Below are 19,731 nucleotides of genomic sequence, written 5' to 3'. Positions count from 1 at the left end.
TACTAAATCTTCCTTGCAAAAGTTTTAGAATGAATTTTTTCAAAATGAAATAGTGTCTACTTTTCATTCCACTATTTGTTTTTGAAGTTGAAAACTAAAATATTTCCAACTGTTTCCTATCTGTTTTGTGTGTTTTTTTTTTTTACATAAACCTTTGTAGTGGTCCAAGATTTATTAGTTTTCATCATTTGTATGATTAATTAGAAGCACTACACTTTAGTTTGTTATTATCAATAAAACATAATGCCAGATGCATAAGGCCGTTAAAACTTCCTACTTACCTCTCTTTCAGAAACCAATATGCAGAGCAAGGGGACAATCGTATGCGCCCAACTTCTTTTTATGTTTCTTCTGCTCTGGATGCTTATTGGGAAATCACACACTGAAGAAGACATCATCATTACAACCAAGAATGGTAAAGTCAGAGGGATGAACTTGCCAGTTCTTGGGGGCACAGTAACAGCCTTTCTTGGAATTCCCTATGCACAGCCACCTCTTGGCAGACTTCGGTTCAAAAAGCCACAATCCTTGACCAAGTGGTCCAATATTTGGAATGCCACAAAATATGCAAATTCTTGCTATCAGAACACAGATCAAAGTTTTCCAGGCTTCCTGGGATCCGAGATGTGGAATCCAAATACTGACCTCAGTGAAGACTGTTTATATCTGAATGTATGGATTCCAGCACCTAAACCAAAAAACGCTACTGTAATGGTATGGATTTATGGGGGTGGTTTTCAAACTGGAACATCATCTTTACCTGTTTATGATGGCAAATTCCTGGCACGAGTTGAGAGAGTTATTGTAGTTTCAATGAACTATAGGGTGGGTGCCCTAGGATTTTTAGCTTTACCAGGAAATTCAGAGGCACCAGGGAACATGGGCTTGTTTGACCAACAGTTGGCACTTCAGTGGGTCCAAAAAAATATAGCAGCCTTTGGTGGAAATCCTAAAAGTGTAACTCTCTTCGGAGAAAGTGCAGGGGCAGCTTCAGTTAGCCTTCACCTACTTTCCCCTAGAAGCCACCCACTGTTTAACAGAGCAATTCTGCAAAGTGGGTCTGCTAATGCCCCTTGGGCAGTAACATCTCTGGATGAAGCTAAGAACAGAACATTGACCTTAGCTAAATTTATTGGTTGCTTTAGAGAAAATGAGACGGAGATCATCAAATGCCTTCGAAATAAAGACCCCCAGGAAATTCTTCTGAATGAAGTATTTGTTGTCCCCTATGATACTCTCTTGTCAGTAAGTTTTGGCCCAACTGTGGATGGTGATTTTCTCACTGACATGCCAGACACACTACTCCAACTTGGACAGTTCAAAAAAACCCAGATCTTGGTGGGTGTTAATAAAGATGAAGGGACAGCATTTTTAGTATATGGTGCCCCTGGTTTCAGCAAAGATAACAACAGTATCATTACTAGAAAAGAATTTCAAGAAAGTTTAAAAATATTTTTTCGAGGAGTGAGTGAATTTGGAAGGGAATCCATCCTTTTCCATTACATGGACTGGTTAGATGATCAAAGAGCTGAAAACTACCGTGAGGCCTTGGATGATGTTGTGGGGGATTACAATTTCATATGCCCTGCCTTGGAGTTCACCAAGAAGTTCTCAGACTTGGGAAATAATGCCTTTTTCTACTATTTTGAACACCGATCCTCCAAACTTCCTTGGCCTGAATGGATGGGAGTGATGCATGGTTATGAAATTGAATTTGTCTTTGGTTTACCTCTGGAAAGAAGAGTAAATTACACAAAAGCTGAAGAAATTTTGAGTAGATCCATAATGAAACACTGGGCAAATTTTGCAAAATATGGGTAAGTGGCCATTGTTGTACTTGTTCTTATTTTGTTTTGTTTGTTTTGTTTTGCTGAGCTTTGCATGGTGCTTGGTGTAGACTTCATTAAAAGCACAGAAACATTTTAAATATTTATTCTTTTTGTACTTTAGCTGATTTTGTGTTTTACTACGTAGTGAATTTCAATTCCTTGCATCAGCATGCCTGAAAGAGATCATCAAAGAATTTTTATGAAAAATATTTTCTGATAATGTTTCCAAAATACCACATAGCACTTTAGCAATCTAAGACAGAGTTTGTATGGAAATGTGTAGCTTGAGAAATAAGATTACTGTGAGCATGCCTTTTAACCTGAAAGTCCTTAATATTCATTGGTTTAGAAAAGAGTAGAAATGTATCTTTTCACTCTTTTAAGCATGGGAACAGTGGTACCCGATAACATAAAGAAACTCACACCTGCTCAGGGAAACCAAAGGCAAGATGGTGATGGGGTTGACCTTAGAGTACAGTTTTCCATTTTATGGAATTTTTTCCCCTAATAGGTTTGCTCTGAAATTTTAGGTGACATGTGCTGGACAGAAGCTACAAAGCTTCTTATGTTTATCTAAGCCATTTTCCACTAGAGTAGTCGTATGGCTGGTTAAAATCATCAGAAAACTTACCAAATAACATATTTTCCCTCATACGTTACAAATAGTGTAATATGTCTGCAAGAGTCAGGAAAAAAATAATTGGTTTGAATATATATTCTAATATATTTTCTAAATATAAAAAGTATGTGTACAGAAAATAGGCTTTTTTCTTCATAACTGCATTTGTAGGACAAAAATGAATTTTATACAGTGGAATATCTTATGTGAATTAGAATGAGAAAAAGTAGAAATTTGGAAATCTATTTTAAAAGCAGTGCTTATAGAAACTCACCAATTAACGGATGGATTGAGTCAATCTGTGATACTGTCTCGTATTAAAAGGAATGTTGATAAAAATATCACTCTGGTTTTCTTTTCCAATTCCTATTTGAAATTTATTTTACTCCATGTTGCAAAATACTTGTATGATGTAATTCTAAAAAAATGATACTCATCCACTGTGTATAAAGTTAAAATTCTTCCATCTGGCATTAGAGGCCTCTCTAATGTTGCTGCAAATCATTTTCCCCAACAACACCTGACTGCTTGCGAGGACAGTTATCTCATGAATGCCAAAGATTTCAGGCTTAGCCTTGTTCTTGCCATGCTCCTTGTTTAGGACATTTACTCCTACCCTTTTAAATGATACAAGCCCTCCTATATTTTTAAGGTCATCAGAAGCTACATGTTTCATTAAGCAGATCTTTAATTCCTAGAGTTGTAATTGCTTCAGACTACCTTTTCACTCTCATAGAAATTATTGACTGTGCCTTGTCCATTTACTATCTTTCATTGTATCCTGAGCCTCCTAAACTAGACTAAACTAGCTTCTTGGGAGAAAAAAAATTGTGGTTATATTGGATACTCATTAAAGTACTGACTTGGGTATATAGACTTAACTACTATGTAGTTAATGGTTGAATGAGACTCTCTAAAGGCTAGTATGAATAATAAATTGTAAATTTTTATGAGGTACATGGACTATTATACTATTTAAAGTTGTGCAGTATCTGTTTTAAGTGTATTTTATTGATTTAAGAGAGAGTGTGAGAGATAGAAACATCAATGATGAGCGAGAATCATTGATGATTGAAAGAATCATTGATTGGCCATTTCCTGCACACCCCACACTGGGTATCAAGCCCCCAACCCTGGCATGGGCCTTGACTGGGAATCGAGCCGTGACCTCCTGGTTCATAGGTCTACACTCAACCACTGAGCCACTTGGGCCGGGCAAGTTGTGCAGTATCTTGATGTGCAATATCTTATGCCTTCTCAACATCAATTTAAATTTCTGCTTAAGAAGGATCATCTTATTTCTAGATCTGAATTAGAATTACTTAATATCTTATTCAGTTCTCTCCCTAAAGGCTATGTTCAATAAGAAATCATTAAATATGTTTTAAATTCTTTCTTATAATTTAGAGATTATAAATAATTTAAGGAGGATTTCTTAATATTATTGATTATTATAATTTCTAAAGGGCTTCATATTTTGCATATTGAAGTCATTAAGGACTTTATATTTTCTCATGTCACAATGGAGAACTCTGCATATCAAATTTGGTAAATGTCTTGTTTATGGCACTGAGGTAGTGACGGATGAGAGAGTAGACTCTTTGACACAATAAAATAGAGTGCTTAATCCTTACCTCCTTCTATGATTAACATATGTTAATGGGAAATAAATGGAGGTTGACACATTTTAATTATTATGCTAAGTTCATATAAGCAAGATTATAAACCAGAAGATTAAAGTAAACTTTATAGGTAGTTTAGCCATAACAAGATATCATGTTAGTTGATGAGTTTCTTTATAATCTATACACAGTTGACATCATGGCAAACACGTTGTTAATCTCCTGGTGTGCATTATCTTTTATCAAAGCACTAGGGGCCCGGTGCACGAAATTCGTGCACTGGGTGTGTGTGTGTGTGTGTGTGTGTGTGTGTGTGTGTGTGTGTGGGCGGGGGAGTTTCCCTCAGCCCAGCCTGCCCCCTCTCACATACTGGGAGCCCTCAGGCGTTGACCCCCATCACCCTCCGATCACCTGATCGGCCCCTTGCCCAGGCCTGATGCCTCCGCCAGAGGTGTCAGGCTTGGACAGGGGGCCCCCATCTCCCCCCTATCACTGGCTCTGGCCCCCGCCCAGTCCTGACGCCTCTGACCCAGGCTTCAGGCCTGGGCAAGGGGACCATCATATCCCCCCAATCCCTGGCTCTGCCCCCCGCCCAGGCCTGATGCCTCAGCCAGAGGAGTTGACCCTCATCACCCTCCAATCACCAATCACCGGATCGGCCCCTTGACCAGGCCTATGGCCTCCGGCAGAGGTGTCAGGCCTGGGCAGGGGACCCCCAGCTCCCCGCGGTTGCAGGCTCTGCCCCTGCCCAGGCCTAATGCCTCTGGCCTAGGCATCCGGCCCGGGCAGTGGGGACCCGCAGTAGCAGCGGGAGCGCCGCGATCGTGGGCTTCGCTTTAGGCCCAGGCAAGGGACCCCTAGCTCCTGGGACTGCCAGCTTCGACCTTGCCCAGCTCCCATCGCTGGCTCCACCCTTACTTCCTGCTATCACTGGCCAGGGCGGCAAAGGCTCCTGATTCTCCGATCATGGCTGGGGGGCAGGGCACAGGCGGCCCCAGGGTCGCCTTTGCCCTGCCCCCCAGCTCTTAGCTCCCCCCTGGGTTTCCGATCACTGTCAGTGGCAGGGGGCTTCTTCCTGCTTTCCCTTTCGCCTCCCTGCAGTGTGCCTACATATGCAAATTAGCCGCCATCTTGTTGGCAGTTAACTGCCAATCTTAGTTGGCAGTTAATTTGCATATAACCCTAATTAGCCAATGAAAACGGTATCGCCGTACGCCAATTACCATTTTTCTCTTTTATTAGTGTAGATACTAGAATGGTTAAGTAAACTCCAATGGAAACAAAGTTAATTAAGTGTTAGATTTAGAGCCCTAGCTGGTTTGGCTCAATGGATAGAGCGTCGGCCTGCAGACTGAAGGCTCCCAGGTTTGATTATGGTCAAAGGCACATGCCCAGGTTATGGGCTCCATCCCCATTACAGGGTGTATAGGAGGCAGCTGATCAATGGTTCTCTCCCATCACTGATGTTTCTATCTCTCTCTCTCCCTCTCCCTTCCTCTCTGAAATCAATAAAAATATATTCTTAAAAACGTTTTAGATTTAGAAATCTAACTCTGTGGTTCTCAGTCCAGAGAATAATGTCTGCATGGTTTTTGAGTGTCCTGACTGGGAGTGTGGTTGCTACTAAGGCAAAGGCCAGGGAAGTTGCTGAACACCTTATAATGCATAGGACGCTCCACAACAAAGATTTATTCATTCCAAATGTCAGTAAGAAGATTTCTACTTCCACATTAACCAAATATCATACATTAAGAGAGTAAAATAGTAGAACTAGGAGTTATAATTATCATTCAGAAAAATTAGTTTTCAAGTTCATGGTTTATAAAATGTGTCAATAAATTATTCTCCTTAAATCATGCCAAGTATATAACATGTTTCATATGATTAGGTTCAAAATAATTTTGAATTTTTCTATGTGATTTTTTATTTTGTCATTAAAATATTTAGTAGTTATTTGCTGGGATAATTTCTAGAAATTTTGCTGTGGATTTCTAATTTAATCTGGTTCTAGCAAGAGATTATACACTGCAAGATTTCCTCTGAAACATTCATACAAAAGTGAAAATAATAAAAGTTTTAGTTGATTTAAAAAAGGCTACAAAAGATTAATATGAAGGATATATTTTTTTAAAAAAGCCAGACCCACAAATGATTCTCTGTTTTAACCTTTCTTATGTATAGCACATGTCTAAGCTCTATCATTGTTCTCTCAAATTTCCTTTTCACTTTGCTACTATCACTAACCTTCTTACTGTATGTATTTAATAATAATAAGCAACAACAAAATAAAAAACACACAAAAATATTAACAGCACAATTTCCTGAGATGTTAACAATGTGAGAAAAGTAATACTTGCATGTTCTCTCCTTTGTTTGCATCTGAGAGAGGCAGGACTGATCATACAGGTATCAGTATGAAAAGCTTGCAGGGTCCAGAACTGATGTTTTGTTTGGCAAGCAAAACATCCCCAACCATCTCCATGAACATATTAGGCAAGAAAGAACCAAATTGTTCAATATGGGAGACATTCGAGAATTGAGGTTTGACTGTATTTAAAAATGCTTATAGTTTGACTTCTTGACAAAAATAAAGAAAACATTACTCTGTGGTGACATTAAATGGTGTTCAAATTTGGTATCTTTAGTTGCAATGTTGGAGATTACTTACAAAACAGAAGCTGTGGTATATGTAAGATCAGCAGTTCTCAACCTGTGGGTCGTGACCCCTTTGGCAGTCGAACAACCCTTTCACAGGGGTCACCTAAGGCCATCCTGTATATCAGATATTTACATTATGATTCATAACAGTAGCAACATGACAGCTATTAAGTAGCAAAGAAAATAATTTTATGGTTGGGTCACAACATGAGGAACTGTATTTAAAGGGCCAGAAGGTTGAGAACCACTGCGTTAGATATTTGCTAATTAGAATTAGAACCTCCATGCATTTTGATTGTTCCTGTTTTAACCTCAATTCCATCTCGGGAAGTGAACTTAAATCTTACCCAAATATCACACATGCCCATATGTGCATTCCTCCGATATCCTATAGTAATACAGGTTAAAATATCAATATAACATATCCATCAGTTATTCATCCAAGCAATAATTTGGTGAATGTCAAATTCAGCTTAACAGCACTTAATGACATCCTTGCAGCACTATCTCAGTGACACAGAAACTGATGAAATCAAACTGATTTATCAGGAAACCAGAACAGCGAAAGCAGGAAAATAAGCCAAAATCCAATAAGAGCATCATGTGAGATAGAGGAAGATATTGTTCCAGGACCCCTCTGGATATCCCCTGCTGTTGTCAAGCATCTTCTGGGTGCTATGCTCTCTGGGGGCTATATTCAGAGCTCCTCTTGGACTACATCAAGGGTAGCCATTCACAGATACAGTCTTCCTCTCATATGTGATTACCATTTCATGTCCAGTGTTAATCTTTCTATAGTTATAACCTTAAGAAAGTTATTAACATTTCCTACATTTTTTTTCTTATCTGTAAAATGGGGATATAAATATACCTCCCTCACTGACATATTGAAATATACCTTATCAATGACAGGAAATTGTATTCCTTTTTTCCATAAAAATATTCAATTTTTCCTCTGCTAAGTACAAACCACTTCAATCCATTTTTATCTAATGTTAAATTTGGTTTTTACCCATAATGTGCAATTGTTTAACTTTCAAGCTTAACAAATTAATCGATTACATTTTCAAAGAAATAAACTGCAAAATTGAGGCAATTAACATGCTTCTGTGTTTGTTCTCCTGGTGGTAATTTATTTCTTCAGAGCCCCTCTAAAAGGTTTAATGTTTCCTAACATGCTTTGGTCAGAAATAAATGCTATGATGCAAGTCACTTTTATTTTATAGTACTTTGATATCATGAAAACAAAAAAATTAATGTACTTGTAAGTAACTTCACAGCATCATTCCTGCTGCTATTTTCATGTAATTTATTCATTATTTATTCATTTACATTGTAATGCACTTTACCACAAAAGAAATGATTTATTAAAAGGAAACAAAAATATATTATTAAGATTTCAGTTCCAAAAAATAAAACAGTTCCTTATTTTTGTACCACTCAGCAGGTGTGCTTAAACTAAATGCAAAGCCATCATTTCTTAGTGCACAAAATCTTACTGAAATAATTGAGACCATTTAAAAATAAGCATTTTTCTGTATAGTGAATTATAATAATAATTACTAAAAATTACATATTTTTTCATATTTTTAGAGCAAATGAACTTTCTGATTTGAATTATTTGGGAGATATGTTTACATACACACACACTGAGGAATGGGTGTTTCATGTGCATTACCATGACTTCATTATACCACCAGAAATGTACTCAATAATAAAAATTTTAATATGTATAATGTGAAATTGATTTAGTTATATTTAATCTTTAACGGGTACATTTCTATTTTGTTTAGTTATATATGACACAAATAATAAAGTAATCAATTAAATAATATTTTAACCCTTCTTATTTTTAAAATGATATATTTGTATTTTTTGTGTATTCCTTGATTTTTATTTTCTGGAATTATTTTATGTTTCCAAAAGGCAATAGGAAAACTGAGGAAATTCAAAAAGAAAGTGTAAGTGGAGACCTAGGGCTTCTTTTGAAAATCTCTGTATATTAATTTAGCATGTGCCTGTATCGTTATATAGATTTTATGAAAATCCCTTCACCAAGAAATTAATTTTCAAGTTACACTTGAATCTATTTTTGTTATATATTTCAATGTAAAGAATAATATTCTAGGACTTCATGACAACACATTTCTTAATAAGAGATTTCTTAAATATACTCAAAGAATAGGAGCTAAAGGTATTTTTTAACATGAATGGTACCATTACACTGATGAAGAACAAAATATATGGATTCTATTAGAATAAAAAAATGCTGAAATGATGACATTATCTAACACTTTTTTTTTTTTTAGAGAAGGAAAATGTGGGCCGTAGAAGAAAAGGGAATTGGAGCTCATAGGTGAAAGAACAAAGATTAACTATGACTCAAGATTATTAACTTTCATTTCCTTGTATTATCCACTTACCACGCTGCTTTCACTATGAATTACTGAAAGCACTCATTAAATATACTTAGGAAATGCACTTGGTTGCAAACTTATAATTTTAACATGTTAGCACGCTGATACCTGCCTGGTTAATGTTATAGAGGTAAGGATAGAGAACAGACTAAAATTAGACATCATGACATGTAGACAGAAGTGTAAGTGTGTGAAAGTCTGTTATCTGGCCCATCTAGTCCAATTCTTATCAGGATTATAATTATATTTTCTGACAACTAATAGTTCATGTGGTTTCTAGAGTAAAGAAAAAAATCCTTACCCTCTGGTTCTATAATTATTGTGGTACATTATCATAATTAACCTAGCTGGGACATTTTGATGACTTTGCAAAAGGGCGAGGGTTCAAATCCTTTTGGATTTATTTTATCGCTGTCATGATGACATTAATGTTCTATTACTTCAAGTCTTTTCATTTCCCCTTAGGAAATAGGTGAGGGATTGTTTTACAAGAAATGAAACAATAAATGTTAGCTTGAGTGTTTCTGTTATAGTACTTACAGTTTACCAGATAAAATATAAATGTAGGTGAAAAACCATATATGCATTAGTGTAATTTATTAGAAAAGGAAGAATTATATTATGGGACAATTTAAAGTGTACATAAGATCACCTGCAAAACCATTTCAGAGTACAGCAATATTTTACCATCAGTGACAGTGGAAGGAGAAGAAACCAGATCCCCAAAGGGCTACATCTATGAAATAGCTATAAAACTAAAATATGTTTGACTAAGTGCTTCAAAATACTCTATCACAGTGAAGAGGGGAACAACTAATGTTTTTGTATAAGGGGGCTCATTAAAAAATGGAAAATCCTATTTATTGGATCCATATACTTGGAAATAATGTGATTTTTTTCTATGTTTTTCCAAGTGCGTTCTGTATTTGGAAAAACTATAACATTTGTAAATCTTAACTTCAGTTGGACATTAGAATTAATTAATCAATTATTTTTTATTAAAAACATAGTAAAAATATAATACTTTAAAAGACTTGTCAGATACAACGTAATAACTTCAAATTTAACAAAGAACAAAATGCACTGACTAAATATTTTTACTGCATCAAATAACATGTTTTTTACTGTTCCAAACTAAAATGTGTTTGGTCAGATTGAGGAGTTCCAATAAATTATTTTTGTTTCAGTTTTTCTTCCTAATCAATAACATTCAAGGTCAGAATGCTAAAAGGCATAACCACACTCTCTTTTTATTTTCTATATGTTAATATATTTCCTGGACTTCTGCCTATTATCATGATAAAATACTATTAACCTGTTGGTATGTTAATGTTAACTTGTCCACAGACTTCTGTTATGTAAAAGCAAGGGAGTAGCTTATACAAATTTAATTAATTATTGTTGGTGTATCAGTCTGAAAAAAATGATATCAAAATAATATTTATTTTATGAGTTAAAACATTAGTTAAAATATCTTTTATCTGATAATCCATTACAAACCAAAATAATAACCTAATGCCATCACGTGTGTTAGTTTTCACATTTTGCTTACATCTATAATATTGATGTTTCTGGATATATGAAAAATTACATATTTATCAAACTCCTTAAAATAAAAATATACATTTTTATAGAGCACTTGCTAATCACAAGTTATTTTTTTTTATGTGGGTGGGTCATGTATTATGGCGGTTTGATAATTCATCCTTCCATTTCAGTCATTCAAAAAATATATTGAAAGCCTATATGCACCAAGCATTACCTAGGCCAGTGATCGGCAAACTGCGGCTCATGATCCATATGCAGCTCTTTGGACCCTTGAGTGTGGCTCTTCCACAAAATACCGACTTCCATCGCACTGTACATGCGCGCCCGCACGTGGTATTTTGTGGAAGAGCCACACTCAAGGGGCCAAAGAGCCGCATGTGGCTCGCGAGCCGCAGTTTGCCGACCACTGACCTAAGCGATAGGAATGCAGCAGTAATGAAAATATACACAGATGGGGAAAAGGAAAACATTGAGGAGGAAAACAGAAAATCTCTATCTTCCTGGGCTTTACAATCTAATAGTGGAAAAAGGCAATAAACATATAGATACATAATATATTTTATAATGATTAGAGCTCTAAAAGTAGTAAGCATAGTTAGGGGCATAGAGCATGATATGAGTGGAATATGGCATCATTTGTAGGGTGGTCAGGAAAGTCTCTGACAAACTTACATTAAAGCAGAGTGACCATTAAATCATTTGGATATCTGGGAGACAAACATCATGTGGATATCTTGGGGACATTCTCAGAAGAGAAAGCATCAAGGACATGCATAAGACTTAAACACTTAAGGTGTTGAAGTGAGTGGTAGAAGATAAAGTTAGAGAAGTATAGAGGACCAAGATATATATAAATTGAAGCTTAATAAGTCCTTGGAATCTACTCTAAGTGAAACAGTGAGCCATGAAAGAGTTTGGGCAGTTGAGAGTCACAATTAGAGAAAATTTTTATAAGCATCTAGGCGAAAAAATAATTGTGTCTTGCATTTTGTTTAAGTAGAAAAGAAATGGTCAGATTCAGGATATACTTTGAACCATCTAACAGTATTTGCTGATAGATTGGATGTGGGATATGAGAGAATAAGTAGAGACAAGGATGCTTGCTTCTAAGGGTTTTGACCTGAGCTACCAGAAGAACAGAGGTGCCATTGCTTGAGATTAGAATGACTTTAGGAAGATATCGTTGGGATTGTGTAGTCAAAATTGTGTTTTAAGTTTAAGGTGCCTACTTTGCAGACACTTAGAGAAAGAAAATAGCTATTCTCTTAGCTATTCCACACTGAAGTCTGGAATTCAAGAGAGAGATAGAGACTAGAGATAAAATTGATACCTAACAGCATGAAGATGGTATTAAGAGCCATGGGACAGGATTATATCATCTATGGAGGTTGTAGACAGAGCAGGTGTCTGAGTACTCCAAAGTTAGATGTCAGGAGGAAGAAGAGCAACCAACAGAGATAACAAGTAGCCAATGAATTAGAAGAACAACTAGTATATAATATCTCCCCAAGACCAAATGAAGAAAACATTCAAGGAAGGAGCTAATAACTGTATCAATTATGGAATGAGTATAATGAAAACTATATGAAATTGTATATAAAGGTCTGTGGGTTTGGAAATATGAAGGTTACTGGTGTCTAAGATGTGATATTTTGAAGGAATGGTGGGAACAAAAACCTTAATGAATATTCCACACCAAAAAAAAAGGGAGGCAAGGAATTAGAATTGCAGCTTGGATCAACTTTCTCAAAGAGCTTTACTCTGAAGTGAAATGATTGTTTTTGCTTTTATACGGGGAATATTGCAATATGTTTCTGGGCTGATGGGACTGGTACATTGATTAATGTGACTAATTTGGTTTTGTGTCAGCATTATAATTATCTATCTGTTTTCTTCCATCGCTTATTTCATTTTAAGAAAACAGTGCACCTAAATACAATGCAAGCCACTTGGTTAGAAGTCAGGCTGTTAGTAACTTGGATTTTGTGGAGCACAAACGGAGGAAATCAAGAGATGGGAAACAAAGGAAAAATAAAAACACCACCCATATATTTTGAACACCAAAAAAAGGCTTTCATGAAATATTTTTGATATAGGGGTGGGCAAAGGTATGTTAATAAATAAATAAATAATAATACAGGAATAAACCATGTTTCCTATACTGACAACTATACTAGTAGACCTACTTTTGCTCACCATATATTTATTCCACATAAAGGCTTGTATTTTATCATGTGGAACCTATTGACTTGTCATGTGACCTAAATTCTAAAGAACTAACCTTTTATTTTTGAATGTGAGAGAAAAATTGGAAGCAGCAATATTCTGGGAACTAAGGCAGGAAGCAAGCAATTTTACAATAGTCCCAGAGGTCAGAGACTAACAGCAAGACAAGCAGCTTGGGGAAAAACCTTGGATATGTGAGCTAGTAAAAGTAGTAACAAAATATTGATCCAGGTAACAAGTGGTGTAGTGTCTTCTATGTGTCCTTTAGCATTCAGGGAAATATGCAATGTCAGAAAAATTAATTTGTTAAAATAAAGTGAATATATTATAATAAAAATAACTGCGCCCTTGAGTAATACTATTTGTACATAATAATAATATTATTATTAAATATGTATTTAACTAACAAATACAATTATTCAATGTAATATTATTCTTACTATTTAGCATTGTTGTGTGGTCAGTATATGCCTCAGAAAGTACTGACCAGGGCTGGCCGATGTGGCTCAGTTGGTTGGAGTGTCATCCCATACACTAGAAGGTAGCTGGTTTCATTCTGGTCAGTCCATATACACAGGTTGCAGGTTCAATCCCCCACTGGGACATGTACAGGAGGCAACTGATCAGGGTTTCTCTCTCACATAGATGTATGTCTCTCTCTCTCTCTCCCTTCCTCTTGCTCTCAAATCAATAAACGCATATCCATGAGTGAGGATTTAAAAAAAAAAAAAGTACTGACCAAATAAATAGCCCTTGGATTAATCACTGTAAGCCCATTGTGCTGTTTGCGTGAATAATATTAATTAAAATTTATTAACCACTAAGGAACTGGCTCTGTGCTCAGCACTTCACTTTCATTATGATAGCTCTCTAGGGAAATATGATCATCATCAACAGGTGGTGACAAGGATACTGAGGCTTAAAGAGCTTAAGCTGCTCACAATTCCACAAATATTTATTAGTAGAAGCCAGAGATACAATTTGAATCCTGTGGTTGGATGGAAACCAAGTACATCGTCCCTGTGCTTTGCTCCATTTCTGTAAAATTTTTATGTACCCGGGGGAAAGAAAATAATAATTAAATTTTCTTTATCTTTAGTATAGGAGTGCTAAAGCCTATTTCCCAAGTTGCCATGGAAATTTGAAAATATATATGTAAAACACATCACATATTTCTAGACAGATACCAAAGTAGGGTTACCAAATAAAGTACAGAATACCCAACTATATTAGAAGATCAGCTCAAAATTTTATTATTATTATTAGTATTAGTATTATCATTATTATTATTAATTATTTTAGTGCATGTCCCATAAATCTGCATGGAGCATACTTACTAAAAAAAGTCACTTGTTCAGTTGAAATTCTCATTTGACTGGGTGTGTTTTTTTAATTTTTTTATTTTTCTAAATCTGGTAATTCTAACTGCATGTCAGATGTACTACATAGAACTGAAAGTAGCCCCTAGGAGTAGGGGTTAGTGAAACTGAGAAACATTCAGTGAAGGGCCCACAATTGGTGGGAGGAACAGTAAAAAAAGGACACTAACCTGAGCTGGCTCTCACAACTGGATCAGGACAGCAGGGATTGGCAAGTGTGGGTTTTCAAGGGATAGCCTGAATTTCTAATGTCCTGGCTATCATTCTCAAGACTGGTTCTGGGTTGGAGCTAGGAGAGCTCAGCTTGCATGTTAGGGATTCCATAAAATGTTAAGTGAGCTGTGGAAAGAAAAGATTAATATCAGAAGGGCAAAAGCTCATCTAAATGTTAATATAGTAAGATGATCCATGCAAGTATTTGATAATTTAATATCCAAAAGAAGAATATAAGAAATTAGTTCAACAACAAAAAAGTTCTACTTATATATTAATACATCTTTAAAATTTCATTGGTATACAATCAAAGTGAATTTTGAAATAGCCAATGATTTCAGAGAGGAAGGGAGAAGGAGAGAGAGATAGAAACATTAATGATGAGAATCCCTGATCAGCTGCCTCCTGCATGCCCCCCACTGGGGATGGAGCCTACAACCCAGGCATGTGCCCTTGATTGGGAATCGAACCATGACCACCTGGTTCATAGGTCTATGCCCAATCATTGAGCCGTGACACCTGGGCGAATCTTCCACTTTTGAGCAAGATGGTTTATTGCTTGTGTTTTTATATTGCACAGATTAAAATTTAACATAGCTGCTGTTTCCATGGCTGATTGAAAAAAAATAAAAGACTTATTGTATTTATTTTAGCTATTGATATTGTACTGCAGCAGCTTAACTTCATTATTCATAATTCATAATTGCCATGAAATAAATTTCAGCCAATTTAACCTGAAACAAGTAAAATATAAACACAAGATAAAATCAGAGGAAACCATCACTACCGACATTAACTGCAGGCTTTCATGTGTTAACTTTGAGTCAGATGTTTCTGTTCTTCCAGAAATTCCACCTCAGTTTTACCCTCTGATCTTAGCACAGTTTGTCTTATATAAAAGCACCGCACCAGTTATTTATGTAATGGTAAACTAAAGAATAAAAAACATTTTAAGAGATAAAAGGAATAACAGCTAACAGCTTGCTTCAAATACTGCTAAGGAAACCAACATCTAAAACTCCTACTAATTTTAAACAGAAGAACTTGATTTTCCAGATGGGCCACTGAAGCATAGCTGATGACGCAATGCATCCTTACTCCCAGGGGCACTTTGTCTAGTGGTGTTCGGTGTCCCAGTATTAAGCCTCAAAGTGGAAAGCTGACAACAAAACAACACACCCGAGGACAAAATGGGCACAAACATTATAAAGTGACTAGAGGCCCAATGCATGAACTTCTTGCAAGGGTAGGCCTGCACAGCCCCGGCTGCCTCACAGCCCCATCCCCCTCCTGCACCCGCCTTGGCCTGGCTTCCTGTGCCTGCCACCACACCCCCCTTCCCAGTTCCCCAGTTCCATGGGGCCCCCCAATGATCGCCCCACAGAGGCGATGGCAGGACCACCCAACCATTCGCATCGCATCAGCCTTGGCTGGCCTGGCACCAGTGTGTGCCATAGTGTGTCATCCGGAAGGTTGTCCAGATGGTCGTTCTGCTGTTCGGTCCTTTGGTTGATTTGCATATTACACTGTTATTATTATAGATAAAGCTATGCAAAGTCTGCAGTGAATCCCTTAAAATGCAATATTAGCACTCAAATAAAGGAAGTATATATACTAGAAATAACTCTCCTGGACACTATATATAGTGCATATGAAAATACTTTGATGGGCGTATTCTGCCTAGTAGAGACAGTATGGAAAACTTTCATGGAACTTTCTCTGTGAATTTGTGTCTGCTGCTAGAAAACCACAACTCAGAAGAATATTATCTGTAGTTCATATTGAGTATAACTATAGATAATAAAACTAATTCTTACTGTCAGATGTCTATTTTCAAAAAAAATCAGTAAGCTAAATATAGTCTACAATAAACATAATATTTTTGTCCCCTGAATAAATCTCAACTTCTGTAATTGGAGTAAAAATAAAAATAAAGAATGTATTTACTTATTTATTTACATTTAAATTGCATTTCATTTCTTTTTCCCATCACCGTTTATCCCCCTATACTCTCTTCCACTTCCACCGACTCGAAATTGTATTTAAAGCAGTTAATACAATTCTGTAGCATAGCAATAATAATTAAGAATGACAATTTTAATATTACTAGGAATCATAAACATAAAACACCATTCTAATAATGTGTAAAACTCTACTGACTCTTATGACAGACCAAAAAATAGTGGCATTTTCAATAAGTTATAATAACAAAATAATGCTTAGCTTGATAATACTATTTTTTAAATGTATTTAAAATGTATCTAAAATGTATTTGATGGTTAAGGAAATTTAAATAAGGGTTATGCTCTACTAGACATGCTTAGTCAACTTTTACTATTATAAAAATTTGATGCTCATAAAAACCATACCACCTCTCTTGGAGAACTGTGTATAGTTAGCTTGGAAGGTACTGTAATATGAAAGTATGCTACTCTTGGATTATAAAAAATACATTTTAATATGTGTGAGATAGTTGGGGGGGAATATACTTAAGACACATTTGACTTATACCACTGATAAACATTCTAAATATGAGCAGTGGATCTAAATAGTTACATCAGATTATACAGGCACATACATAATGTGAAACAACATATTGTAAAGCATCTTGAATGTCAAAAAAATCTTTAACATCTACTTATTCATACTAAATTTTTATTATATAACAATGTAAAGAATAAAAACTGTTTTTTAAGTATTTAAGCTTTATTTAGTATGGCACATAAGAAACCCATGAACATTCAAATTTGGCAGTAGTGTGGTCTTGATGTAAAAATTTAATATTCCATAACTTTATGAAATATTATGTAAGGGTATGCTTTACATAATATTTAAACCATATGGAAATTAGATTTTGCTATTTTTATACCTGGAATTCAATATTTTCAATCATATTGCTTTTGTTAGCCATTCAAACCCCCAAATAGCCTACAGAAAACAAAGGTGAAACATTTTTACACCATAGAAAAAGTTTGTAGCAGGTTTGTCTTCCACAACCTAAATACCAAATAACACTCTTTTATCATAAAAGGGAATAATTTTATAATAACTTAAGAAATGTATATAGATTGCCCAGCCAGTGTGGTTCAGTGGTTAAGCATAAACCCATGAATCAGGAGGTCACCATTTGATTCCCTGTCAGGGCAATTGGCCTGGTTGCAGGCTCGGTCCCGGGTAGGGGGAGTGCAGAAGGGAGCCGATGGATGTTTCACTCTCATATAAATGTTTCTCTTTCTTTTGCCCTCCCCCTTCCTCTCTCTAAAAATCAATAATTTTTAAAAAATTCCCATCATTTTTATCTTAATCATTTTAAATAAATATCTCAGTGTACTGTGCAGTGACAACTTTTTTTAAAAAACTATAAATATTTTTGTGTTAAATATGATTGTGTATCAGGAAGGGATAACTTCAATCATATTTCCTAGACAAACAAGTTTCTAGAAAATATTACTTTACTTTAAAATGGTCTTTATTATGGAGATTGCAGCCAAAAAAAAAAAGAAAAGAAAAAGAATGTTATATGATGTCAGAAAGATAAGCAAATAAATATTATAATTCAACTATAATTTACCTAAATCTAAAGAATTCTTCTAAATTTATAAAAATATGCCAGATGCTAGAAAATTGAATAAACTAAAGCGAGGAACCTAACAAAACTTTTTGTTGTTGTTATTCTGTAATATTTATCTCAAAAATAAGAAAGAAATGGAACTTACATACTACTTGAGTTTTTATCTCCATTTCATCAAACAAATGGGAAAAATATCATGGATTATTAAGGGAAATATGATGTATCATTGTTTGTTTTTGTTTTTTTAATATATTTTATTGATTTTTTACAGAGAGGAAGGGAGAGGGATAGAGAGTTAGAAACATCGATCAGCTGCCTCCTGCACACCCCCTACTGGGGATGTGCCCACAACCAAGGTACATGCCCTTGACCAGAATCGAACCTGGGACCCTTCAGTCCCCAGGCCGATGCTCTATCCAGTGAGCCAAACTGGCTAGGGCCATTGTTGTTTTAAGGTAAAGGTTTGATAGTATCTATTTAACCTATCCTGCCAAAGACATAGCACCATTATTAATAGTTGTTTCTAAGATTACAGTGTTCTTGTCAAGCTATCTTCTCTAATTTTACAACTGTGTTTTTCATAATCAACAGATGGAAAGAACCCAATTTGGTCATTAGAACAACCAGAACAATATTTCATCATTTTGACTATTATTCAGGCAGATTAAAATAAACTACATAATTACTATGATAAAGATGCTATTGCACCATTATTCGGGCATCTAGTTCTAGGCATTTTTTGGTTTTCTGATATTATGAACATCAATAATGATTATAAAGACAATATTTTATATTAAATTTTACTCCACATCTCTATAATATTTTATAAATTTATTCATGAAATAAATATATTGAAAACCAATCATGTGTCAGGCACTATGCTAAATGTTATGGAAAACATAGTGCAGAATAAGACACAGATCTTCCATCAAGGTGATTACCACCTAATGCTGGAAGAGAGCAACAAATAAGCAATTTACCATACATAGTGGTAAGGAGTGTAATATGGCTAATTTCTATGGAATAAAATATAGAAGAGCTGAAATCCAGTCCTAGAGTCTTATGGAAGGATATCTTTCTCAATGAATCAGAGTCTTTTGGCAAGATAAAATATTGCTTGCAAAGACCCAAATGTGATAGAGAGAGCAAGAGAAAGTAAGAAGGCAGGTGTAGGGAGACATGAATATGGAGAGGTATGCAGAAACAGGCCATAAATTTTGTAAACTCAGCTACTTGGGGATTATATTTCCATGTGGAAACATTTTGTTCTGTTTGTTTTCTTGTTTAAATCAGCAGAGAATGCTATCAAATTTGAATTTTAGGAAGAGCATCCTGTCCGTAGGGGAGAGGATGGCTTAGAGGTGAGCAATAAAACTGACAGGAAGAATGATTTGGAGGTGTATTGCAATGGTCCAGGACAGCAATAACAATGACCTAGATTAGCAAGGTTATGCTGAGAATAAAAAGATCAAGCTGACAATGGATTTGAGAGATTCAATGGATATAAGTCATGGTGTTTGGTGATTCATTAGACATAGAAAGTGTGTGAGAAGAAAGGGAAAATCAATAAATGTTATCCAGTTTTCTGACTTGACTAGCCAGACCTTTTGCTGAGTTAGGTACTTGTGGAGGACAGGGTTAAATTTTTG

The 19,731-nt window shown here is 35.6% G+C and overlaps 1 protein-coding gene and 1 pseudogene across 2 annotated transcripts in view; both read left to right on the top strand.

Moving 5' to 3' along the window:
* LOC308515316 (ferritin light chain-like) overlaps positions 1-19,731 on the top strand; it is a 306,095-nt pseudogene that overhangs the window by 98,579 nt on the left and 187,785 nt on the right. The gene's annotated exons all lie outside the window — the stretch shown is intronic.
* BCHE (butyrylcholinesterase) overlaps positions 1-19,731 on the top strand; it is a 58,695-nt gene that overhangs the window by 3,809 nt on the left and 35,155 nt on the right. Inside the window, exon 2 of the mRNA XM_081088512.1 lies at positions 293-1,817. Coding sequence (XP_080944638.1) covers positions 301-1,817 — 1,517 coding nt within the window. The 5' untranslated portion in view covers positions 293-300. The remainder of the gene's footprint in view (positions 1-292; positions 1,818-19,731) is intronic.

Source organism: Myotis nattereri (assembly GCF_964212035.1).
Source record: "Myotis nattereri genome assembly, chromosome: 3".
Lineage (NCBI taxonomy): Eukaryota > Metazoa > Chordata > Mammalia > Chiroptera > Vespertilionidae > Myotis > Myotis nattereri.
The sequence above is the reverse complement of the archived record's forward strand: the minus strand, read 5'-3'. Positions and strand labels throughout refer to the sequence as shown.